The 26,831-nt window shown below is 44.4% G+C and overlaps 1 protein-coding gene across 19 annotated transcripts in view; it reads right to left on the bottom strand.

Moving 5' to 3' along the window:
- The window catches only part of CACNA1C (calcium voltage-gated channel subunit alpha1 C), a 724,379-nt gene that overhangs the window by 165,612 nt on the left and 531,936 nt on the right, over window positions 1-26,831 (bottom strand). For all 19 annotated transcript variants that reach the window (XM_079140298.1, XM_079140296.1, XM_079140300.1 and 16 more), the window contains exon 9: window positions 23,657-23,829. In XM_079140298.1, coding sequence (XP_078996424.1) covers window positions 23,657-23,829 — 173 coding nt within the window. The remainder of the gene's footprint in view (window positions 1-23,656; window positions 23,830-26,831) is intronic.

Here is a 26,831-nt window from a genome sequence, read left to right as displayed (position 1 = left end):
TACAAGAGGGCTGCCTTAGCCCTGTGGCAGGTGACATTAGATATTCTGATTGTAGTTTTCTGCCCTAGGAGACTCTTTGGTGAGGAACTAAGGTATGTTCCATCTAATTTACTTTTATCTTGCACAAAAAACAGCATGGGAAGTTATTCGTCACTATTTTCTTCAGTGTGGACAGAAGAAACAGATGGCCACAGTGACAGTGACAGTGACAGTTAAGGAGCCCTTCATGGGTCTGTGACCAATTCAGAATCTTAAGAATGTCAGTCATCTCCCTGGTGCTGTGAGTCAAGGAAGTACTGGATGTCTTGCCCCTGACACTCTATAGCTCCTAAGCCTTGATGAATCACATGATAATTTTGGGTCTCATTTTCTTTGCTCTTGCTTGTTGAACTGAGCTAGATGAGGAATGGAAGACCTCTTCTAAGGGAGCAAAGAGAGGGAGTGGGAGAGGAGAAAACTAGGTTGTAGAAAAACAGGAAAGAGATGGGACAAGAGAGAGAGTGAAGGGGTACCCAGGAATAGCAGCCTGCCTGGGTGGAAAGGTCAGAGACAAAGGGACCACTTGCTTCCAGAACCTTCTCAACAACTTCCTGTCAGCCCAGCCCAGCTTGGCCCCCTCCGCATAAGCAATTAAAACTAGGTTGATTTTAAGCCATCAGAAAGTAAATATAAAACAGGATTAAATATTAAGAAGCCAAACAAAGTGGCCTTATTAAAAAGGCACAATATAAGCACGATGTGCCAGCAATAATTATTATTACTGCTATAAACTGGGAGGAGGCATAAGTGCCTGCCCTTGATCTGCAGCCATAATCCAAAGAAGTAAACAAGGGTCGTTGTGAACTCAGCAGGCCATAAACATCCAGTGCTCCCAAACAGAAAATTTCTGTGCACCATTATGGCACCATGGGGTTGGGGCACCTCCATTAATCCAGGGGTTTGAGGGAAGGCAAGGAGAGGTGAGAAGAGTCAGAAGAGTCTGGCAGCACTGAACAGAGTTTCTGGACCCTGGCAGGTCCCTCACCTCTCTTTCCTCACCCACCTTCACTATGGGTGACAGGGCAGCAGAGAACATATGCAGGCCCTCGGGACATCTGATCACATGGGGGAGTTAGACTCCCCAGAGGGAAAACACACATCACCTGCAACCATGAGGGATAAGACAAGATCTTCTGGTCATGAACTGTGGTGGCCTTTCTGTTCAGGAATCCTTTGGAAGCTCAATTCTTTTAGGCATAGTACAACTTTAAGATGGAGAGGGGACATTATTCTAGCTCCCAAGGTTTAGTAGTAGATGGCCACCCACAGGATGATGTGTGTCCCTAATCCCTCTCCAGTTCAGCCCAGTCATTTTAAAATCTTGTCCCCTCAGAGTATACAACAGGCTTATCATCATTTCTAACTTAATAGTAATAGTATCAATAATAGTTTTGTTTTTGATCATTCACTACATGTGCCAGCTACTCTTTCATGTAATTTGTGTACATTAACTGACTTAACCCCATGAAGGACATATTATACGTGCCCATTTTATGATGATGAAATTGAGGCTTGGAGAATTCATTTCACTTATTCAAAACAAGCAGCTAACAAGATCCAGGATTCGAACCCAGGTAGACCCGATGCCAAGTCTATCCTCTGGTCCCTACATATTTTGGATGGATTTACAAAGCCCATTCCTAATCATATGAGGGAGGGAGGGAAGGAAAGAGAACTGAGGATGTGCTTGGGTCACTAAGAGAAGGGCAGAGTGGAGGTGGCAGTCCTGGGAAGATGCCCCTCATTTAATAATCCTGCCCAGGGCCTCCTCACTAGTGACTCTCAGAAGACAGGAAGAGCAGGAAGCACAGCAGCCAGCTTAGGAGCATAACTCTGAGCTAGGTGGCCTGAATTGAATTCTGGCTCTTACCTTTTGGAGCTGTGTGGCCTTGGGACATGTTACTTCTTCCCTCTGTGTCTAAATTTCCCCAATATAAAGTAGAGATCTTAATCAGACTGGCAACACAGACTCAGAACAGGTCTGTAAGGTGGTAGGCCAGCTTTCACTTTATAGGTGAGAAAGTTAAAGCCCAGAGAGGGTTAGTGACTCACCCAGAGTGACACAGTAGAACTCTGAACCTCTTCCTACCATCCAGTGCTGCCTCCTTTTCACACTTGCCAATGACACACATCATCGAAAGGCTGAAAGTCCATCTTTTTGTTCAGAAAGGCATTATAGCTGAGCACAGACCCTATGTTTCTTCCCTTGTCTGGAATCCAAAAGGTCCTTTGTGGATAACTTTGTACACCTTTCTTTGTTTACAGTAGTTTTGTAGGGCTTATGATTCACTCTCATTTTCTCTTCTCTAGGTTCTGTCTCCTCCTTCACTGTTTTCTGCTGCTCAGGATAATTTCACCCAGGCTGGATTTCCTGCAAGGAGTTGCCACAGGGGCACTACCTTGAAGAATTCAGGGACCCACAGAGGGGGAGCCATCTTGACCAAGGAGCAATACTTCTCCAGAAGGGCCTCAGACTTGTCTTTCCATTCAGCATGAAAGTAAATTGCTGCCTTAAATTTCTAGGCTGCCTCCATCAATGGCATTTATGTAAAATGAGTCATTTTAGCTCCCAACCCAACCCCATGGTGCCTCTTCAGCTCCATAATTTCATGAATGAGTTTAAGGCAGCTGTCAGAGTATCAATCAGCTTGCCCCCTCTGGGTAAGTCCTTTAATTAATCTCCCATCTTGCTGGATGCTTGCAGTTGTTCTTGTCCTCCTTGTTGGCTGTGGATGGTGTCCTTGGTCTGTCTGCTACTGCAATTGTCCACATCATTCATCAAGCAGCATTGCTTCCTGAATTTCTTCATTTGGGCACAGAACCAGGGAGGCCAAGTCTCCCTCTCTCTGGACCAGTCAGGATTAGGACAGAGGCTCAGCACTCGGGACCAAATTTAAAGGTGTGCAGTGCCAAAGGGAATTCCAGGGTGGTGAAGGGCGTAGGAAGTCATGTTCTATGACTTACAGGGAACGGGTGAAGGAAGTTGACAAGTTGAATTTAGAAAAGATACACTAGGAGGCCTCCTCACCATCTTCCAATACCTGAAGTCTTCTCCCACAAGAGGAAGACAGTGCCTGCCACAGCGATTCTACAGAGCATTTGCATCAGGAAGCAGACCTGGGGGAAGATTTTGCCCTATAGACAGAAACATTTCCCACATGGCTCTGCTGCCATGAGAGGTGAGGTAGTGCTCATTATTGAAGGGTTTCCAATAAAGCCTGGATCAGCATTTGCTGGGGAGCTTGAGGGAAGATTCCTAAGGTTTCTTTTGCCTGAGAAAAAATAAATTGAGCCTTACAAGAAGGGAGTCTGTGATTTGTCGAAACACCAAGTTGTTGACTATCTGAGGGGAAGCAGGGAGGAGTCAGTGGGCACAGAGAGAAGGGAAACTTCATCAATCACACCAGTCACTCGCCACAAAGAATCTTCTGGTTGCCTCCCAAGGCTCTTTGTCACGTGGCCTCAGTCTGTCACTTTGGTTTCATTTTTCCATCTCTCAGCACTTGCCTTCTGATCCAGGAACCCGGCTCTGTACTTTCTGCTTGCGGATGATGCCATGCACAGCTCAGCCTGCTTTGACACTGTTTGATGGGTGGCCTGACACCTGCAGTGTGCTTGCTACAGGCTGTGCACTTCCTAGGAGTCTTTGCTCTCTGTCCCCTGTTGAAAACCCCTCTGCTCCTCCACATTTACAAGAACCTTCTTTCCCACCCAGCGCTACTGCCTTCATGAAGGCTTCCCAACCCACACAGCATCATGGGATTTGCTTTCTTCTAAGGTATTCACTATTTGTGCCATGCCCATTAGGGCTCTGACAGACATACAGTTCCTTTTCTGCTCATTACAAAACAAATGCAGCAGCATATGGCATTGAAGCACTGCCATGACATTGCTTCATTCAATGCTCACGACAACCTGGGGACACAGGGATGGTGTATTCATTCACAATTGTAGATGGGAAAACTGAGGCTTTGGAGAAGCCAAGATGAGCAGGGACCTGCAGAGTGCATCTCTGTTCTCTGCTCCCTGATGTTTCCTGAGCCAACTGCACCCTTGACACTCACTCTCCAAGGTCAAGGAAGAGTCCAGGCTACCCTATCCCAGCCTGCCCTTGCCTCCTTCCCTCTGCTGTCCTTCCATTTCTACAGGAGTTTCAGAGAGCATGTGCCTCGAGTGCTGCAATAGGCTGACCTCCTGGCTGGTTCGGTAGGGAATGCTCCAGGCTGGGAATGTGACCTGTAACTTCCACTGGGAAGGCCCAGGAGCCATGGCACAGCCTTGGCTAGTACCATAGTGCACACACACCTAATTCAGTTCTCTTGTTTTCCTGCTTCACCCATGGAGAGGGTACGAGTGAGCACATCTGCAGACAGGGTCAGGGGCAGCACTATTCCTTCTGTCCACTCTTCCTTCAGAGCTGGGAATAGGATGTGCATATTTGGCCTCCCAATGGTGAACTCCTCCCTGCCTCCTCTGCTGTTTCAGGTAAGGTGGACAGGTGGCTACTGGTGGGCAGTGGCTATCCAAGTCCACAGAAGCTCAGCCAAACACAGAGAAGGAAAAACTGACCCCACAAATAGAAGAAGAACAGATAGGTTTTCAGGCTGGACAGTGCTGCTCCTGTGGTTCCATGGCACAGACTTCCCCTCTGGATTCTTCTGCTAAAGGATGAATCTGAACCAAAGGCCTCATTCACCCTTCATCCTTCTTCCTCTTTGCCCTAATCTTAGAACTCTCCTGTGATTTCCCAGGGGAGCTGAGCTTGCTGCAGGGACCAATTGTTCTTCCCTTAGAAGATAGGAATGGTGTTTGAAACCCAGAGAACAGCAGGGTGTGGAAATGCTAATGATCCAGAAAGTGCTTTTGAATGGCAGACCGAATGGGCTACTGGGCTACTCTTTCTCCTCTGAGACTTAGATGAGGATTCATGCTGCAGGCTCAGGGTCCAGGAAACCCAGCAGGAAGGAAAAGACGCAGAGATTCTGGTTTGGGAATAGAGCCCTGGTTGAGGTGGGTGGGAGTCAGACAGGCTGTTCTTGTAAGGAAGGCGGGATCAGCTGTGTGGGCTGTACAATGTGCAGGTGTTACTGGACTGTACAGCTGGAGCCTGGGGATCTTGGGCAGATGCAAGCAGGTCTTCTGCTTTTGCCTCCTGCATTACAGTGGTGCTAATTACCTGGACAGTTGACAAAAATGGGAACTTGTCCCATTTGTTTGAGGAAAGCAGAAAGAAAACTTTTTTTTTTTTTTTTTAAAGAGACAGGGTCCTGCTATGTTGCCCAGGCTGGTCTCCAACTCCTGGGCTCAAGTGGTCTTCCTGCTTAAGCCTCCTGACTAGCTGGGACAACAGGAGGACACAACTGTGTCTGGCTTTTTGATCAGATCTCAATAACACTGTGGGGGGAATGGGCCCCTGGGCCCCCTGGTGGATGGAAGTGACCAAGCATGGCTGTCAACCCTGCAGAGGAGAGAGAGGCTGCATGGGCAGGGTTTAGAAAGGCAGGGAAAAAGAGAGGTGGGCAAAGAGGTGTGCTAGGACCTGTTCACTCCAGAGGCAGGAGTGCAGCTTGTCTTCTCAGGACCCACCCACTGTTTAGAAGGTGCACTGTTTTATCAGCTCATAGGGTTACTGGGAGGACCAACCAAAAAGAGGTGGAAAATGCTTTCAAAGGCACCACCTCCCATGGAAACATGAGACAGGAGGGAGGGCAGAGACAGCAAAGCAATTAGCGTGAATAATTAACCATGCAAGGATAATTAACAGCCCCACTGGGAGGATGCTGGTGCACCTACCAACATTTTAGACCAGTGTGCTGAAGTTAAATAGTTGCAGGTGTCAGCTCCTGGGGGCAAAATCTTTTCCAAAAAGTGAAGGTACACCAAAATGAAGGGTTTCTTGTGACATGGTAAGGCACACAGCTACCATGGAGGGTGTCTGAGAAGAGGGAGTGAGACCCTATGCTGCAGATGTTGTAGAGGAGTTTGATGCATACAAAGGGGTGTGGGAGGTGGAGAGAACCTCTGGGGCATTTCAGCACTGAGATAGTACTGTTAGACACATTTAAGGCAAAGATAACTGTGATCAGGATGTTGGCTCTCAGAAAAGAGCAGAAGAGGAGGAGGCTTGAAGATAAAAGACAGTTGCTGCGTGCCAGGGCAGTTGTCCTTAGGTTCTGAGTAGCAGCTTTTACAGACATAGTGCTGTACCCAAAGATGGGAGGAGCTACTGTCTACAAAATGAGGACGTCTGAGGCTGGTGGTGTAGCTCAGTGGTAGAGCACTTGCCTAGCACTTGGAGGTACTGGGTTTGATCCTCAGTACACCATAAAAATAAAAAAAAATAAAATAAAATAAAGGTATGGTGTCCATCTACAACTAGAAATATACAAATCTAATGCTTTAAAAGAAATGAGGACATCCTCTTCCTGGGCCAGTCACACATACCTCCTGGAAGATGGGACCCCAAGAGAAGGTTCAAAAGTTAGACATTCTTTATTTTTCTTAGTTGTTGATGGACCTTTATTTTAGTCGTTTATATGTGGTGCTGAGAATTGAACCCAGTGCCTCAACACGTGTGAGGCAAGCACTCGACCACTGAGCCACAACCCCAACCCTGAAAACTAGAGATTCTTCAGGTGTTACTTTCACAGGTCAGAGAAGGGTTGTCTGAGGTCACAGAGCTAGTTTGTGCTTAGAAATGAGACTAGGCCCCAGATCTCCTGACTTCTAGGGCTTCTTTCCACCATTTCTCTTCCCACCACCAGCCTCCTTATTCTGCAGGTGACCATGTCCTCTTTTCTGCCTGACAAAAGAGTATGAGGATGGATTTCAGAGTCAGATGGGGTACGCCTGGGTGTGAGCCTGTGGAAGCCTCAATTAGTCATCTGGCCTTGGGCAAATGACCTGAACCTTATCTTTCTTTATTTTGTTCTTCTTTTTATTGATTCTTTCTTGTTATATTTAACATTAGGATACATTTTGACATAATCACAAAAGCATCGAATGTAATTTGCTCTAATTCAGTCCCTTGCTCTTCTCCCACCCTTTCCTCCTCCACCTTCCCCACTACTCTATAGACCTTCCCCCAATTTATTTATAGTTTTTTTTTTTTAATTAGTGTCTTGTGGATGTAATTGATGTTGGGATTCACTATGCTATGCTTTGCTAATCTAAAATTGGAGATAATGGTACCAATCTGAGAGGGTTGTGAGGAATAAAGATAGTATTACTAAAATGAGGTACTTAATTAACTGTAGCTGTTGTGCTTAGTCTTTGACAACAATGATCAGTGTGTGTGTGCATGTGCATGGGTTTGGAATGCCTGGACATGGTATATTTATTGGGCAATAGAAAGCAAAGTGTGGATCAAAGTGGAGCAGCTCAGGATCACCTGCTTGTATCTCAAAGGTCAGTGGAAGTCTGAAGACCTATTGGTGATGACAAATGTGTCTCACAGCCAAGTTCTAAGGATGCCACAGTTAGTGATGTTCCCTTTGGGGACAATGGTTTCCCAGATGTGTTCATCACTGTTGGTATTTTCATCATGAACTATTCAGGCTGTCCCTACTATGTGCTAACAGCAACTTACCTGTGACATGGTTTCTGTCCTGGAAACGCTTTAAGAGCTCGTGAGAAGACAATTTGTAAAAATCTTTAACTATGGTTAATCATGAAAAAATATGTAGCAGAACCAGAAAAAAAAAAAAAAAAAAAAAAAAAAAAGGCAGCATTAACCTCCCTATTGTGCCTCTTGAATTCTTTTTTTTTTTTTTTTTACCTTACCCTAAACCAAGGCCCCTCCAGGGATAGTGTGGGTTCTCTTAATCAGCTCTCTGCCATGTCAGCAAAAGTTATTTATGACCACAATCTGGACTCTGTGGTGGTCACCTGGCCTTGCTTTGATTATTCACTGAGGTTAAGCTGAAACACAGGATGGCCACTGTTATGGATTTTATCTGGAAAGAGTCTTTGCTTCTATGAACCAGGGACACCGGTAATGAAGTAATGTGGGCCTCAGGTTCAGTTTGGTTTTTAATAGATTGTGGTCTAAACATATTTTTCAATATGCAACAATTGGGTTAGACTAATGACAAATGTCATCCTGGACCACTGCCAGAGCAACATGCCATTTCTATTAGGAGTAATATTTCCTGACCAGATTAAGACATGGAAAATAATTTTTGGTTCTTAACAATTCCCTTCAGTTTCACTGATCTGATTAAACTTAGCAATGGAAAGAGGAATTTACAAATTAGATGCTGTTCTCTATTTATTACCAAAATGGTTGCTTTCCACTACATCCAGGAGATACAGTTGAGATCTCATTAAGTCTCAGCTTGTGATAACATTTACTCCATAAATCTCCATCGCAGCCAGTGAATGAAATGAGCATTATGCGAAGACCACATAATGGATGAAATCAAACCTCTGTCCTCTTTGAAGGGAAATGACCTTTTCAAGGCTTAAATGTATTCAGCTTTCCGGTCCTAAAGAAGCAACTAGGAATTTATTCTTGGTACTCTCTTAACCATTTCCTGACAGCTATTCTTAGCTGGCTAGCTGGCCTTTGTGAGACAGAACAAAATGAAGAGTATTTCCAATACTTCCCAGACATATTTGAAGAAAGAGAAGAGATGAGTACGCAAAGAAAAACATGGTGGAATAGTCCTGTCCTACCCTAGAAGTGAAAAGGAAATGTTGAGAGACAAGGAATGGAAGATGAAAAATTGATTTTCAGGTCAGGTTCATTATATGGCCTCTGCTGGATCACACCTGGTTTTCGATCTGACGTAGTGACAAGATAGGCCCAAGTCAACTGTTCCCAGTGGTGAGATTCTAAGAGCTTCCAAGCCAAGACCCTACTCTTACCTTCCTATTTCCCACCCCTTTTGCAACCAGTATTCACTAATTGCCTATACACTAGGCTCTGGTTTGGTGCTGGGAAGAAAAAAGTCCCTACACAACTCAGCAGATGGTATGAGATAAGTCAATAAACAGATACAATAGGTCTTGTGCAATAAGTATTCACTTGCAGGTATTGGATAGGTATTCTGGGAGTACTAATGAAAGAATGCAACAATGCTGGGCAGGAGGTGTGGGGAAGGCAGAAGGTGAGGGATGCCCAGGGTGAGCTGGAAGGTGGGGCAGCAGTTCATAAGGCAGATGGTAGGGTTGAGCTTTCTGTGCAGACAGATCAGTGTATGAACAGGTGTGCACAGAATCTTTGGAAACACAAACTGGCTTTCAGGATGTAGGCCATCCTGCAGGAGACCCAGTACAATTCCAAGAGCCTGGGGATGTCAGGATAATAAAATCAGTTGGATTCTTCAGGGGTCTGATAGACTAGAATGATCCAGGTTTGATCCAGATTCCTAGGGCTAAAGAAAATGTATATAAATTTAGAGCTATAGAAACAAAACACCAGAGCTTCTTTATTCCACAAACCAGGGAACTGGGAGAGGCAAATTGCAGACTGGTCATTGTGTGGGGCCTAGACCAGCTGCCTGTGTTTCTCAGGCTCCTATTAGTTCCACTGCAACCCAGGACTGTTCAAACCCCAAGCCCTAGCATCTTATTAGGAGATAAAGATGAGGGTCTTTCACCTCACATTTCTATACTCTCAGTTCATCTAATCAAGGGGTATGACTTACTGGATTAATAGATTAAACTAAGGAATTACAGAAATTATAGTTAAGAGAAATGATTTTATTCCTTCTACCAGATTCAAAAAAAAAGATGTATAGATAAAGAAAAAGAGGGAACGATAGAAGTTCAGAGGAGTAGACAAAGGGAAATGAAGGGAAGGGAATGGGGATGGGAATAGGAAAAGACAGTAGAATGGCTTGGATGTAACTTTCCTATTCACATATGAATACATGACCAGTGAAACTCCACATCATGTATAACTGCCAGAATGGGATCCTAATCAATTAGAATATGTTATACTCCATGTATGTATAATATGTCAAAATACACTCTACTGTCATGTATATCTTTAGAACAAATAAAAACAGAAGAAGCTCTGTAGTTTTCATTAAAGTTTGAGATTTATTGATGGAAACACAGGATCCTGCCTGATTGTTGGTGACTGACTTCTTAACTTCCTTGTCTATGCAGAGAGACAGAAGGATTTCTGTGCCAAGCAGGATAGGACCTTCAACCATTGACTCTGCTTTTCATGCCAAACAAATATCCTCCCTTAGTGGGGGTTGCAGGTGTCTTTTTTTTTTTTTTTTTTCTGCCTCTTTTGAGCAGAGCAAATTCTACACCAAGCATCCACTCTAGCCAGACCCAGCTAACTAAATTTAGCAAATACTAATAAACACAAGAAACTAACTGAACATTTCTGACATGAAAGTGGCCCTTCCTTTTTCTTGTCCCTCTGTTTGGTGTGTGTTCAGGGGGATTGCATGTGTGTGTGCATGCGTTCTGTTCTTTTTAGAGGATTTACTTAACAAAATAACTGGCCTGACATTGGATACTGTTATCATATCTCATAAGTCATTGGCAAGACATAATGGACAGACCAATTGCTTTGAAGCTTAGAAACAAAAAGGTAAACAAAGGCTTGTCCCCTGAAAGCCAGCCTGCCAAGCATATAATTAAGGCTCTTTACCTGGTCAGTGAGTCATTGAGGCAGATCTATTCTATCACTCCCAAGGAAAAGCACAGGCCAGGCCCAGTGCAGCAGCAATCATTCAACAGTTTTGGCCTGTGGCTTTGATTTCTCTTGACTTCTCATCTTGGGGTGCTGTATTCCTGCACATGCAAGTCCTCAGAATAAGACCTAGGGTTTGTGGGACAAAACAGCCTCAGGCTTGGCAAATAATTTTAAGAGCATGACTTAGGGAGCAGCCAGAGTTCACCTGTCTAGACACGTAAAAATACTAAACAATGTCTTAATGTTCCTACTTTCTTGGTAAAATAAGGCAAAACTCTAAAGAACCTTATCAGAATTCAAACATACACATTTTGGGTGGAGGATGAACCTTCAAATTTCTCTTATCAAAGCTTATCTGTCTGGCAGATCACTCCTGCAGATCTCTGACAGGAAGAGTCTTGTTCAATCTGATGAATGAATATAATGTAAGCCTAATTCTTAGAAGTCTAGAAGAATTAATAGAATACAATATAAGCTGCAATAAATGTATATTTTTATGACTGAGTAAAGGGTTGACTCTTTTGTTTCTTCCCTTAGTTATCTGGAAATAACATGTAGAATAGGACACTATACTCTTTGGCTCTGTCCATGGATGACCTCACTAGAGATCCTCCATCCATGGATGGGAGTTTGAGATTTGGGGTCTTCCATGTTTTTCCTGCTCATCTTTTCCTTTAGAAGGAGCAGTTCTCATTGTCACTAGAGGTCCATCTGGCTAGTGGATGCAAACCAGGAGTGAGAGGGGACACATTAATGACTTTTTACTGAAATCCAATTTTTGGTTAAAGTCAGGTATTTGGAAATGACCAAAACTCCTATTCTCTTGGGGAGGCCCTTGCCCAGCTCCTCTTGTGCCTCCTTTGAGCATGTCCTGTGATTGTCCTGTGATTTTTCCAGGGACAGTATTGCAGTCTGCACATATCTCCATGAGAAACAGAATTTGGAACATTGTTGGCTGGCAGATCAATCTAATCTGATGGCAGATGGGGTCCTGGCACAATAGCCCTGACACCTGGCTTAGCTACAATAATTGACACAGGTGAGGCCTGGCTACAGGTCATGTGGGTCAACCCAGAGGTTGAGGGACAGAATCAGTGACCTAGGGAACCCTATGTCTCTTAGGAGTTTAGGCCTGTGATTTTCAAATTGTAATGAAGCCAACCATGTGGTTAAAGAAGGAATTCAGGGACTGGCACAGGGATTCAGAGAGAAAATAATATGTCAATGCGCCAGCTCTCCTCTCTGCAGCTGCTCCTCCTCTCCCAGCTCGCACCCCATCTAACACAGTCACTTGCCCTCTGCTTTGAAGCATTCCGTAGATACCTCAAGGGGCCACCTCTCTTCTAGAGCAACTCCTTTATGCAGATTCTCTTGAACCAGGCTTCAGTCCTGGCCCTCTAAGTGTGTGGCTTCAATACAAAGTGATCATAATGATGAATAGTCCAGTACTTACAGCAGGTATTATAGTTATTTAGGAGGAAAAAATCTTTCCTATCACGTGGGAGCATAAATCTCCCCTGAAGACACAGCAACTTTCACCAGAGGCATGCATATTTCTGTTTGATGATGTAATCCTGAAGGATGGTGCCATCAACTCCCAAATTTGGGGATGTTTCCCAAGTTTTTTTTAAAGCCACTTAATCTTGAGAGCAGGGATTAAGTGAGGTAGAATCATTTGGGTACCAGGGATTGAACTCAGAGGCGCTTCACTACCAAGCCACATATTCAGTCCGTTTTTGTATTTTATTTAGAGACAGGGTCTCACAAAAATATGGAATGCTTCACAAATTTGCATGTCATCCTTGCATAGGGACCATGCAAATCTTCTCTGTATCCTTTGCATTTTAGTATATGTGCTGCCGAAGCAAGGACCATTTGGGATTCTTCATGTGCACTTCTATGACAAGGGACTCTGTTGATATGTTTATAGTCAGAGATAGAAAATAGGCCTTTGAATAGCAAGGGGCAAAGGGCCAGGACAGACTCCCACCATTAAGTAGACAGGAAAAATCAACTCTCGTTAAGAGTCCTTCAGAGGGGCCATCACTGCTGAAAAAGTAGAAGCTACATGTTTTAGACTCTGGAACAAATGTTCGGGAATCTGCCAACCTCGGACTCTGTCTTAGTGGGTATACAGCATCTTTCTACCCCACGTCCTGCCTTTGGACTCTCATTCAGTCATCACCTTCTGAACCAAGTTCCCTGCCTCCATCTTCTCTCTCCTTCCAACCCGTTGTCCACACCCAGCCATGCAGTGACCTTCTGACAGTGAACTGGAATCTTCCCTTCCTCTGCTTAGGTCTCTTTGGTGGACTTCTTTACCCACAGTGTAAAGTCCAGATCTGAGGCCCTTTGGACCCCACATCAGTCTTCCCTTCTGACTTGAACTTTGGCTTTGCTCTTGTGCACACTAAATTAGAGTTATTCCCCACATGTGAATTTCCATGTTCTTTCACCTATTTAAACTTACTTTGCTTCTTACAACTTTGGTGTGCAACCCCTTCAGCTTAGGACATCCTTTCTCATCTTTTTAGTTGTGTGAACTGTTGACTATCTCTGGCAGAGATGTAGCTATGTGTCGACCCCTATCTAGCTCTCTGGTTCCCTGGACATTTAGTTTCCCAGTTCCCCTGGGAGTTAGGTGGAACTGCTAACTATCCTGGGCAGTGGAGTATGGACAAGAGGAATGTCCACGCTCCTAGGCCTGGTTTGTAAATCCTCCAGTACCTTCCGTAGTCCCTCTTTGGCTGGCCAGATGCAGTGGGTCCACGGAGACCACTGAGGCCCAGGGTGGTAGAGTCATGAGAAAGAAGCAGCCATGGTCCCTGAAGACCTTCCCCTCCCACCAATGCCCAGCTCGTATTGAACTGTGAAGTGAGTATTAAGGGACGGAGACTTGATTTGGGGAGTGCCTATTACAATAGGTTGCCAACTCTGATCAATATGGCACCACCCAGAATCATTCTTTGGGCAGGCAGTCCCTCCCTCCTCTAAACTCTTTTCTCTCCTCTGCAGTTCTCTGGTACCGGGCTCATACCTTCAATACTTTGCTGTAACCTTTCATGCCAAGCATCTATCTCTTTAACTAGGCTGTAAGTTCCCTTAGGACAGAGATTGTGCTTATTTATCTTGGTATTTTGAGTGCCCAACTGGTACTTAAATATGTGTTGAATGAACGTACCTATGTCCTTCTCCAGGAAACAGGAAAATCGGAAGTATATGTAATTCCTGGAGATTCTCCAAACACTAACGCTCTGAGACCAACCATTCCTGATTCTGTGTTCTTTCCACTGGTTCCAGAGTTCTGAGTACCCCAAATCAGCCTCCCATGCCATGTGCCTGGATGATGGAAATACAGTATGTGGCTGATCTCTCTCCATTACCAGATGATGATTTTCCACATCAGCAAGCAATGAGAAAGGCAGGGGCTGTCACTCTCCTCAACTAACGGCCTTCTGACAGATCATGCATCTTGATGTAGCATGGGCTTTTTATTCCCCTGTGTTTGCGTGAAAGGGAGGAGGAGTGGGTGGGAGTTAAGGGTAACTGTGCTGTGGGTGGCTCTGTTTTGGGGCTGAGCATGGTTATTGGAGGAAATGGATCAAAGGAAAATTTAGGCTGATTCATTTCTACTTCAAGTCCTCTGCTGAGCTACTTTCAGTCCCCAGGTGTGTGGATCTGTTTGAAAAGCACCAAATTAAAATCAATTCAGCATTTCATTGAGTCCCTATCCCAGGCAAGTCAAAGAGGGCAGGGGCAGATCCATTTGTCAAAGACTCCTTTCAGTCCCTTGCTTAGGCTGCCTGTGGACAGTCCAATATGCCAATCAGGATGGATAAAGAAAAGGAGGAAAATAGAATAAGGGAGAAGGTAGTAGGAAAAACTCATCTTAAAATATAATTGGGCATGAATCTGATTTAAATATAAGATGAGGGACCAAGGGATGGAGCTCAGTGGTACAGGGTATACTTAGCATACACAAGGTGCTGGGTTTGATGATCCCTAGCACCAAAGAAAGGTAAAAGATGAGCTTTATGATTATATGAACTATGTGTAAAGTAAGAAGAGATGGTATCTTGCTCAAAGCAAAAAGTTCACTGAGCTCAAGGGCCATTTGTTTAGGAGGTAGTCTTGTTTGGAAGGAGATTTACCAATTATAAGGTCTCTCCTTTTGGATTTGCGTATGGGAGGGTGTTGATGAACACAATTTTTCCAGGAATGGGTGTTCCAGGCGCCTGGTACCACAAGGAAGGTAATAGAGTCTATCTCTGAAAATTCAGGATTGTGCAGTGCTACAAGAGAATCGCCTCTGAGCCTCTGGTCACTCAGGAGCCTTAGCATTTGGGGGTCCTTCGAGGGGATATGGAGTCAGAAGAACTGGGCTTAAGTCCTAGGCCTACCTAAGTGCAACTTACAAGCTGTATGACATAAACAAGGTAACTTTTTTGAGCTTCATTTTTCCCATTTGCCAAATAGGGCTAATGGGACCCAATGAGGCAATCTTGGAGAAGTTGAAATGAGATAACTTATGCCTCGCCCTCCTTGCATTGCAAATAAGAGAGGTGTCCTCTCTCCTGCCCCTGTCCATCCTGCCTCTGACCTCTATCCTGGAAGAAACCACAGTAGACTGTTATGTGTCTGCCATTCAACCTCAGACCCTAAACACTGACTTCACACAGGTTACAAAACCATGGCAGCTCCCTGTGGAGAAGATGCAGGAGTGAGAAAGATTTTGCCCCTTGCTTCACTGGTCACCCAGGTTTCCCTTCTAATGGATCCATTATTTGAATTCCTTCCCACCATTCTTCTAGGCCCACATTCCCAACCCTTAAGTAATTTCCACCCACACTGTCAACCATGATACCCTCTCTGAGAAGCACCCTGGGTATGGCTAAGATTAGACAAAGGCCAACCAGGTAAGAATGCAAGGCTACAAAACCCCAATATTCTGGATCCAAGAGGATTCATTTCAATCCAGTATGACTGGCAGGGGAGGGGGCCTGTTAAATAAAAATCAGCATCCTGGAGACTGGCTTCAACAGTGAATAAGAAGTGAGTGAGGGCTGCGGTTGTGGCTCAGTGGTAGAGTGTGTGCCTAGTATGTATGAGGCACTGGTTTTGATTCTCAGCACCACATACGAATAAATGAATAAAATAAAGGTCTATCAACATTTAAAAATTTTTTCCAAAAAGAAGTAAGTGAGCTTGTTCTCTGCCCCTAAGAGCTTTCTATATGATGAGAGGCTAGGACATCCCCATCACACTGGCCAGGTAGCAGAAGGTTTCACAGGCTCTGGTGGTGCCTATCCTGGGAGGGAGGGGCTGGGAGTGTGGGAGAAGCAGGTGAGGTGAGGTGAGAAGGGAGAGGGTGCTCCAAACAGAGGGAGGAAAAATGAACAAAGGCCCAGAAACAAGAAGGTAGCAGGCAGGTTTGCAAAGCAGGAAGCAAACTGGTTTTGCTGCAGGGAAGAAGGGAGTGACATGGTCCAAGTTATTGGCTAGGACAGACCAGAGATGCTTGGAATACCAAGGGAAGATGTTCAAACTTTAATGTATAACCACAGAGAGACATTCATAGGTTCTAAGCAAGGAACAACAAGGTCAGCTCTGGATATATTAATTGGATTACCACCACACAGGTTGTGTGGGATGTGGATGGAAGGTAGGGCTGCTAGTGAGGTAGCAACCAACTTAGGGGAAGAGAAGTAGAGAGGAGAGGAGGGAAAGGATGAGAGGGACATTTAAAATGGGCAAGTTGGATGGATAAGACTTGGTGAGTGATTGACTGTAGGAGTTGGTAACTATGGGGGCATCACAGAAGCTGGAGGAGGGAAGAGAACAGAAAGGGAGGAAGAAGGAGCTGTAGCCTGGGTAACTGGGAAGATGGCAAAGCCACTGGAGAGAGAAGTGAGCCCAAGGGGATGCTGGTTTGGGTTGAGATCCTGGCTAGAAGGCAGAGAATGCTTCCCTCCAGACACTGGAGAAGACAGGGCCTTCCAAACTCTTCTTCCTGTCAAGGACTTGCAGTCATACTTGGTTCTTTGAGAGCCCACAGCCTGCTTGTTCTGTCCCCTGACAGCTGGATCCCAGGAACACGCTGTGCACTCTCTCCCTTTAAGCATAGGAGAGGTCCTGGTGGCTCCCTTGTAAGCTTGTGTTCCTAAAAAATCACTGTTATCTGCATAACACCAGGTCACATCCTGCTGCTCCATGGCCCCCTCTATGCTGGCTCCATGCTCACCACAGACACTAGACAGCAAAAATGAGAGCAAACCAACATAGACATCAAAAAAGGATGTGAGAATCCCTCTTCTGGTAGCTTTTTCAGCTGGTGTTGACCATATTCTCCACCATAAATATAACCTTTTATATTCTGGAGTTTGTTGGGCTGATTATATTTTGACTTGGGGCATGTCCCTAAAATGCAGCCCCGTGAGCATTGACTTCAGTGTCCAGACTGCCTCTCATTTCTCCCTGTGTCCTCATCATGTGACCCTGGGTTCTTCAGGGATGCAGAGCTTCTTTCTGTCTTGAGAGCAGGTGTTTTCTTATGGGGAGCAGAGCCTTTGTTAACTGAGAACTTGGCAGACCAGTCAGGCACTGTTATTCTAATCTAATGCTGGTCCCAGACAGGCCATAAAAATCTCCTGTCAAAATGCTGTGTGGTTTTGACTTCCCACTCCTCCAAAAGCATACAGTTGTCATTCAATGAGAAGATCATCATGGCATCCTGACAGCTTCAGATTAGGAAGCCTTACCCAAGGCTGGTGGGTTTTGCTTTAGAAAATGTACAGCAGTCCACTGATTGGTTGGTATTCCTACTTCTTACTGCACACTCAACATAGTCCTTCAGGTAGCTCTTCTGCCACTCTCTGGGGCCAGATAGCACATCAGCCAGATAGTACTCCAAAGGTGGATGTGCTACTTATGAAAATACACTCTCCAGGATCCTTGTCATGCATGACCCCCTGTCCCAGTGAGGTACAGCACAAAATACTAAGTCCATGGGACCCTGCCCATGGTATTAATTACTACCAGAAGAATCCATGAAATAGTTTCACTGCATAGTCCCAGTGATAGTAAACCCTACTCATTAATCATCGTCACCTTCAGGGTACAGCACAAAAAGTGAGTAGGGAGTGCTTTTGCCTGGAGGTGTCCAAGAAGGTTTCTTTGAGGTGCAGCAAAGTGTGGTGGACAGTCCTGGATGGGGAATCAGAAGACCTGGGATAGAGTGCTGACTTTCTAATAATTAGCCCAGGTGGTTGTTTTTTATCTTTGCTCCAGTTTCCTCACCTGATTTTGAAGACAACTTTTCAGAGCCGTAAGGCTCTGATTAGAACGAGGTGAGAGTTACAGGGAGTTATAGGAGGTATATCTGGATCTGCACAAGGGTATCTGTCCTCACTGAGTGGCATGGGGTCAGAAGGGCCTTCTAAAGCACTATCGTTTAACACTGCAAGGAAGAAGAGAATGAAGGGAAGCAATGAATGTCAGTGTTTCTTCTCACGTAATCTGAGTTGGATGATTCGTGGAATTCTGTCTTAGATACCTGGACATGTGGCTACCACCAGTCAGGAGCTAGATTTAGCAGAATGCTGACTGTGCTGATTAATTTTTTTTTTTTAAAAGATCAAATAACTTTGCACATGCCCCTGACACACATATAATGTAAATCAGTGATATTCAGATGCCTACTTGCAAGCCATATGGGGCCTTTTCATGGGCAACCTGCAGCTCTCATAAGCCCTCAAATTTCTGTTTTTCTATAATACATTATCCTAGACTCTGCAGGGCATGCAGCAGTCATGTGGCTCTGTTGGTTAATGATGATTGCAAAAGTGGCTCCCAAGTCATATGACTGAATACCAGCAGTATAAATATTTAATCCTGCTTATCTATGTGGAAATTCAATGTTTTGGTTCTACCGTCTGTCTGTCTTTTATATGCTCATCCACATAAATGTCTGTCTTAGATTCCAAGCTTTAGAATACTGGGGCTGCATTTAAATTGTCTAAATGACACAAAAGAGAGAGAGAGAGAGATTCCCATATGGATAGATATTTAATAAATGCATTTTTTGATCTTGAAGAGGAAAAAGAATAAATTCTCTTTTTTTACAGCATCTCCCTCTAATGCCTGGCCTTTTATCAGATTCAATATTGGAACCAGAAAATGGGACCTGTCCCTTGGAGAAGTGATTTCTACTGATGACATTGAACCCTGTGCCTTCAAAAGGAATGCTCCTAGCAGCTAGGAGGGAGGAGAGTGGCAGCCACTAGAGAGATGTGACTCCACCGTGTTCTAGTGTTTACCCAGACAAAAAAGGGGCTTGGAGGCCAAGACCCAGCGGCTGTCCCACATCGGAAGCTGCATGGAGTGCAACAGTGACACATGCCCTTCTCTTGCTCCTCTTCTGTCTATTTGATCCTGAATAGTCTCTTGAGTATCACGTCCTTACCTTTTTTCGTGTGTGTGTGGGGGGGGGCAGTGGTTGTCTATGACCAGTTGCAGTGGGAAGGCCCAGTGTTAATACAGTTGTAGATGGGGACAGGTTGAAGCACTAGGCTCCAGCTGCTGCTTTTCTAAGGGCCACTGCATGCTGAATTGATCATATGAGTTTTCCTCTCTTCCCTGTCCCATGAGGGTCTAACTCAGATGGAGGGCAGCAAAGGCCATGCCAACTGAACAGGAAGCCTGCAGAGCAATGCTTAATGCCATCCTAGAGAAGCAACTCAAGAGACTCATGAAATGAGACCCTGACTTGCCATGAAGCTTTTGCCCCAAGAGTCCACAAACCAGCTCTCCTCAAGGGCCTAGGGATCCCCAGATGGCTAAATCCAATAGTTTTCAGTCTTTATCCACTTGATACCTTGGAAGCACTGACAGCCATTTCTCTGTTTTTCCTCCTAGCTCTCTGGACACATCTTTCCAAATCTTTCTTGCTGATTCTTACTCATGACCCCAAATTCCAAACTTTGGTGATGCCCTGATGTCAGTTCTTAGACCTCGTCTCATGTACTCCCTAGTGATCTCACGTAGACATATGAGTTTAAACATCTTGTGTATGTGATTGTTGCCCCCAAAGTATAATCCTGTCCCAGATCTTAACTGTGGACACAGGTTCATTCCCAATCACCAACTCATCATCTTCACTTGGATGTCTCATAAGCATTTTAAACTTAAACATCTGAGATGGCTTTCTCCATATTCATGTCCTGACACCTATTCCACTCATATCTTCCCTATGTCAAGCAACAATTCCATTCTTACATTGCCTTTGGAAATGCCTGATTTTCCCCTTTCTCACATCCCAAATCTGATATGTCAGTGAATGATACCATTCTGAATTCTGATCTCATCATCTTCATATCTGCAGAGAGAGGCCCCATCATCTCCCAAGACCGCAGCCTCCCGACTGGGCCCTGCCCTTGCCACCTCCATTCTGCTCAGTGCTTTAGCACATGGCAGCCATGGGATCCTGCTAAATGTACCTCAGATCATGTGACTTTCTGCTCAAAACCTGAAGAGGTCACATGGCTCTTTTCCAGCTACAGTCCAAGTTCTCACAAATTACATGATTTTCTTCTAGGTTCCCTGGACCTCATCTCCCATCACTCTGCCTCATGGCCTCCTGTTCAGCCACATTAGCCTCTCTCTGTTCTCAGAGGCACTAACCAGGCTTCTCCCTCAAGGCCTTTTCATTGGCCTTCATTCTGCCTGGAATGTTTTCTTCACAAATATCTGTGTAGTTCCTTTCCTCACTGCCTTCAAATCTTTATTCAAATGCCACCCTCTCAGTGGGACCTTCCCTGGTCACCCCATCTGGCATTGTAAGCTCTTGACACCACTGAGCCCATTCACACTTTCATCTTTCTCCATGGTGCTCATCACTCTCTGACATACTATTTAATTTATTGTCTGTTTCCCCAGGACAGGGCAGGGATTTTTGAGTGCTGTGTTTTATTGGTATATCACAAGTGCCTAGAACAGTGTCTGGCAGAGAGCAGTCCTTTCATGTGTAGATGGATGGATGGAAGGACAGATGGATGAAGTGTAAATTATATATAGTTATGAGCCCCTTCATTTGCTCATTTAGAAAAATGCCTCCCAACTTATAAGCTTTTTCCCTATCATCTTCCAATGCCTGTTTCTTTCACTTCCTCATTAGCTCCTGTGGTTTTTCCTAGGAAAGCGAATGCTTGGGCTATGTTTAGGTGTGCTCAGCCACCAAGCAGTGATGTGTCATTGGGTTGTCCCTCCACTGAAGCCAGATCCATCTCCCAGTGCTGTATGTCAGAGACACCTGGTACATGTTGACAGGGACACTGCCTGCCTGGCCAAAAGCGGAGTTGCCAGAGCCACAATGAAGTGATCAGCACTTTTTTCTTAAAAGACTACTTCATTTTTGAGCTGAAAATAACTGATAAATATATCATACAGTAATCTTTTAGCAATTTCAAAGGCTAAGATATTACACTAATTGAAACACACATCTCATTTGTAGCAGAATTTCTTCTCTTGTATTTATTTCAAAGGGCAAAATGTGAAGTTCTGAGGCTAAAAATATAATTTCCAGCCATATCCTTGCCTTTTCTGTAAGTCTCTTAGGCTTCCGATTCCTTGATAATGAAACCACATTGACTCTACTTTTAATTGGACTTCCCCTGTAGACACAAATTCTTTGAACACTTCCCCTGGCTCTATTCCTAAGTTTCACATTCCATTTCATCACTATGTCTACTTTACACACCTTGCTGTTTCAGAATTTCATTCCCTGTCCCTCTCCCTGGAATGGGCCCACCAGCATTTCCACTCACGAACGAGTGAGGCTCCCATTCCAGTCCCCCTAAGACAAGGCTGGCTGAGGACAAGAAGCAGACCTGAAAGGTCCTCCAGCCATAAGGAAGCAAGCAAGAGGAACAACTGCCTCCAAGTCTGACTGTATCCATATTTGGGCTTATGAAAATCTTGGCAGACACTCTATCTATTTGGGTAAATGGTTCATTATGCTGTTCTCAGAGCCTGGTCAGAAATTTGGATAGATGAACCTTGTTAGTGTGATCTGTTTCAGCAGCAAGAGATACTGCATGTTAGAAGCTCTCCTAATTCTTTCTTCTAGTGGGCAAGATAGAGAAGCAGCACATGTCCCTGTGGAAGCTCTGGCTTTAGGCAGAGAACAGAATAACCATGTGTCTGTGGATGGCAACTGGCTGCTAAGGAAGTCGTGGATATTGCATGTTTTTAAAAACACATGATAAGAAAAATGCTCATCATTAGCTACGGGTTCCACTCTGACTGTGAGGAGAGTGAGGAGCTGAGACTACAATTCCTGTGTTGGAGAGGTAAGCTTCCTTGTGGACCACTGACCCATTTATTTATTTACCATACCACTCAGTGCCACAAACTAATCAACTACCCTGCAGTTCCATCAACAATGTAATAGAAGCTGTCAGGCTTTTTTCCAGAAAGACCCTCAATGGTGTCATTGCGCATTGTTATAATCCATCAAAGTCCCCATCTTCCAACTTGCAAAACTACTTAGTCGAGCGTGAAGGCCTCCTTAAGTTATTAAATTATGTTGTTACCAGTCCCTTGTTGTTTATGTGTTTTAATTTTGTATTTGCACCTTCAGCAGACTTATCAGAAAGGGGTAGTTGATAGATTTATTAAATCAATCTTTGAAATGAAGGAACAGAGATTCTGTTCTGTTAATCTTTGCCAGTCTTTTTCCTCCCCCTTTTCCTTCTGCTGGCTGCTGGCTCCTCTCATCTCCCTTCTCGCTAAAGAAAAATTTCTGGTTTCCTGCCCTTACCTGTATGGCTCCATCAAATGTCCTAGTTACCTCTTTAACTTGCTTGGTTTCTTGACTATTCTAGATGCATTGTGTTCAGGAACTGTTTTGAAATTACACTGCTCAAGAGTACAGAAATGCACCTATTTAAACATGTAAAACAAAAGAGAAACTGCACATACAAAGAGCAGGAAAGAATGTTGATTAGAGTCATTGAGTTCAAGGTCAAAGGAGATTCACAGAGCAGTAAGAGCTATCCCAACAGTTCTCAGACTTAATGCTCATCACAATCACCAGGGGGAGGTGTTAACCAGAAGAGAGCTGCTGCTCTTCACCCCTGCAATGTCCTAGTCAGTGGGTGTGGGCAGGGGCCCAAGAGTTTGCATTTCTAACAAGTTCCCAAGTGATGCTGCTGCTGTTGCTGGTGCAGGGACCACACTTTGAGAACCACTGGGCTAATCTGATAGGGGCTGAATTTCCATGATTCATCATCTTGAATATACTTGCAAGTTAATATCATCTATCACTTTCATTTCTATCCTAGCTATAGCCTATCAAACAATCTTCCACATGAAACCCCAGAGGAAAGGATTTGGCTCAATTTCTGTAATCTAATTGTATTCTGTCACATTCCTCTGAGTTTCCTCCAATCTTCTCATTTAGCACTTCCCAGCTCCTTGAATCTAACCTACTTAAGAGAAACTTTTGACTCCTTTTCCTATGAGAAAGCTCAATGGTGCCTGGAAGTCTGTGGCAACTTCGGAGAGAATCCTATGTAAGTATAAAGCTTACCAGGTAGCTGCTTGGGGGAAACTTGCTTTTGAACAAGCCAAGCCTGTTCCCCTGCCTAAAGAGATGGAGTTGGGATGAGGTTTTAAAAAACGACTTTTTAAAAGGAGAATTGAGAATTGCCTTAGCAGAACCTTAACTGGTTTTTCAGATCAAAGATTCTAAAAGGAATATGAGGTTTTATAGAGTAATGACAATTATCTTCCATCTGTAACTAATTCCTATGAGTAGCAATGATTGCAATCAATGAGATAAATGTTGGTCCAGGAAGGCCAATTAGGGTCTGTAAAGAAAGGCTGGTGGCAAACATATTTTGGTTGACCTGTTGCTTTCTCTCCCAGATCTTAGCCCAAAGACAGAAGATGGCTGCTCACTGTTTCGGGGCTTCTCCTCATCCATGCCTTCGTCCTCGTTCTCAGGATCAATGTCTTCTGCCTGAGTGATCCAGTCCAGGTAGCCTTTGAGATCTTCTTCCAGCTGCTGTTTCTCTCTTAGCTTCTGGAAGTCTCCCCGAGCCTTGGCCTTCTCCCTCTCTTTGGAAAACTCTCTGGTGAGAGAAGGAGGATGGGCAGGGTGGAGAGCACAGAGAAGGGTCAGGCATGGAAGGAGAAGTGGTGTCACTCTGAGAACCCTGCCCGCCTGCCCCTGCTTTCCACAGACAGCCTTCTCTAGTCACCCCAGGGTGTCTTCACTCTCACATAGATGGAAGAGACACTGAAGGGGGCATGCCTGACAAGAGTGTCTAAGGGGATGGGTGAGGTCCATTTCCCTAGAACACGATCTCAGACTTTGCTTTACATAACAACTGGTCTCCAAAGACCTGAAAACCCCTTCCAAACAATAACTAAAAACTTCAACAGTTATGGGATATGAATTTTTAGTATTCATCCCACCCTGTATAAGGTGGCAAATTTTAAAAAATGTCAGGGGGATCTTCAGGTGACACAAGATACTTGGACCAGTGAGGTGCCAGAGCCCACTCACTCACATGAGGTCCTGAGAGTCAATCATGCGTGTCCTTCCAAATGCTGGCTTCAGTGATGTTTTCTTGGTAACTTGAGAATCACCCATGTTGGGAATATTTACACCAGGGAATTTGGCAGATGCCAAAGACCAGAACCAATTGTTAACTATTTGCCAGTATGCTGCTGACATGGAATGCAGATTTTCCTCCATCACTTTCTCATTGATAGGGTTTACCCTGCCACTCTTGGCATGCCTGGAAGGATTTCTAATTTAGGGAAGGTTCTTTCCCATATGGAGCCAATATAGATTCCAAACACAAGAAAATGTCCTGGGGGCTGCCCTTTAGGTTAAACAACCAAAAAAAATTGAATTAAAAATATGCAAAATCAAGTTGATAAAGTTAAATCATGCATTCAGTTTAATAATGAGTAGCAACTAGAAATGGATGGGGAGTTGTTGAAAGAAAGGTCTACTGGGAAAGTTCTGACACACTGGATTTTCCTATCCTTATTTTCTCTTCTTGATCTTTCTGAGAAAAGATGGGTCTGGCAGCAGAAAGCAATAACCAACAAGGCTAGTTCTCAACTCTCAAAACAAGTTGGTGCCTTTTCTTCCAAAAGAGGTAAATGGAGGATTTCATTTTATCTTAATAAGAAGTCTTTGGGAAATGAGGCCCTTGGTGGAGTGTGTGTGTGTGTGTGTGTGTGTGTGTGTGTGTGTATCCAGGCACTGTCTTGGTTGATCTCTGGGAGCCATGATACTTTCTTCCTTCTTTCATCAGCAAAGGTCTGGTTCAGGGCAAGAGGCTGCTGAAAGCAACTTGATGGAGTTTCTTGCACATGTCAAATATTCTACAGAGGGACAAAAGTCTCAGCTCCTAATTTGTCATTGAGGAGCTCCTCTATCACCACTAATTGCCCAGTGTTTGCATTTTGCTTTGGAGAGCACAGATTTGAGTGCTCATCATTTTTATGGTAAAATGGGATTGGGGCTGGGGTCTAGAAAAGTTTTTAACTGGGAGAATGTGAAGTCTCTCAAACAATGAGCTTTTGTCAATTGCTGCCTCAATGATGTCCCAGTTTGGACTGAATTTTCTTCTTAAATGTGATTGAATCCAATTCTAATTGAATTGAACTTGCTCTTTCTTGGGCTTCCTGCCAACTATAGGTATCCTTCATTTCCTTCCCAGGGAGTTTCATGCCAGGGACAAGGGACCAGATGAACAGCTCACAATAAATCTGGGGGCTTTGCCTTGCTTTGTTCCTGCCCTGCTTTTGCTGTTGGGGTGGGTAATGGTTCCTTCCTCCTCACCTCTCTAAGCCTCCTGTGGCCTTGGTCTTGCTCTCTGGAGAAACTTCAGAATGTATTTTCCTCCCTGTGCAAATGAACTATAAAACTCTGTACTTCAAACCTCACATGTCTTTCTGACTACCCCTATTGACATTCTCTGCTCCTTCTCCCTGCAGTGGGTTTGAGGTCTTAAGGGATTGAATTGTGAAGGGGTTCATTTTTAGCTATTTTGGATGATTTTGGCTGCAAAATACCTATTATCCTACTTCTGGAGTTGGGAGAATAGAAACTGAATCCAAACTGGAGTCAGGATAGATGGCCCAGTTTTACAGCATTTGCCCCATGGAATGAAAGCTCATCATTTAGACCTCAAACTTCTGAGGAACTAAAATAAACGTCTTCAGTGAGAAGGGAAAAAAAGATGTGTGTGAATCTTACTGATCTTAAGACATTTTCTCTTTTAGAGCAAGGACATATTTGGGGGCTGATGGGGGCTGGAGAGGACTGGAAAACTGGCACAGAATGGGGCTCCTGTTGGATCTTGTGAAGTGTGGGCATAGCCAGGCTTTGGCAGGATGGAAGGTGAGCCAGGTTTCCCTCACCAGGCCCCTATGGTAAGAAACGTGCTGGGTGGCAGTGCCTGGCTCTCTTTATCTCCTTGCCTGGATGCCAGCCATGCGCCTGCTCTAGGGACTGAGCTAATGAAGACATGAAGCCCCAGCCTGACAGGCTGTACCGGGTCCAGGGACTGGAGCCGATGAGACAATCAGTCACCACTGTGGGATTTGTCATAAGGCATGAGTGCATCTCTTGCCAGAAATGGTCAATATGAAAAATGAGAGGTACAGTGGAGGGTCAGGGTGCTGGTGCTCGGTCAGGTAAAGCATGTGACAGAAGGTAACTGTGGAAAATCCAATCAATACCAACCACTGTGGCTCTAGGCCTTTTGACAATCAACACAGTTGATCATCATTATTTGTGGGTCCCATACGTACAAATTCTCCTATTCAGTAAATTTATTGGTAAACCCCAAAATCAATACTCAGGGCACTTTCATGGTCATTTGTGAACATGCACAGAATGACAAAAACACTTCATGTGTTCCTAGCTGAGGCCAAACAAGGTGCTTTCTTGATTCATTTCTCATAATATAAAATAATGTCCTTTTTACAGTTATTTTAGTGCCAAGGTTTTTTTTTTTTTTTTTTTTTTTTTTGCATTTTGTGCTTCTTGCTGGTAAATTTACTGTTTAAAATGGCCCAAGCATAATTATGAAGAGCTGTCCAGTGTCCC

This window comes from Sciurus vulgaris (genome assembly GCF_902686455.1).
Source record: "Sciurus vulgaris genome assembly, chromosome: 5".
In the NCBI taxonomy this organism is placed as follows: domain Eukaryota; kingdom Metazoa; phylum Chordata; class Mammalia; order Rodentia; family Sciuridae; genus Sciurus; species Sciurus vulgaris.
The sequence above is the reverse complement of the archived record's forward strand: the minus strand, read 5'-3'. Positions and strand labels throughout refer to the sequence as shown.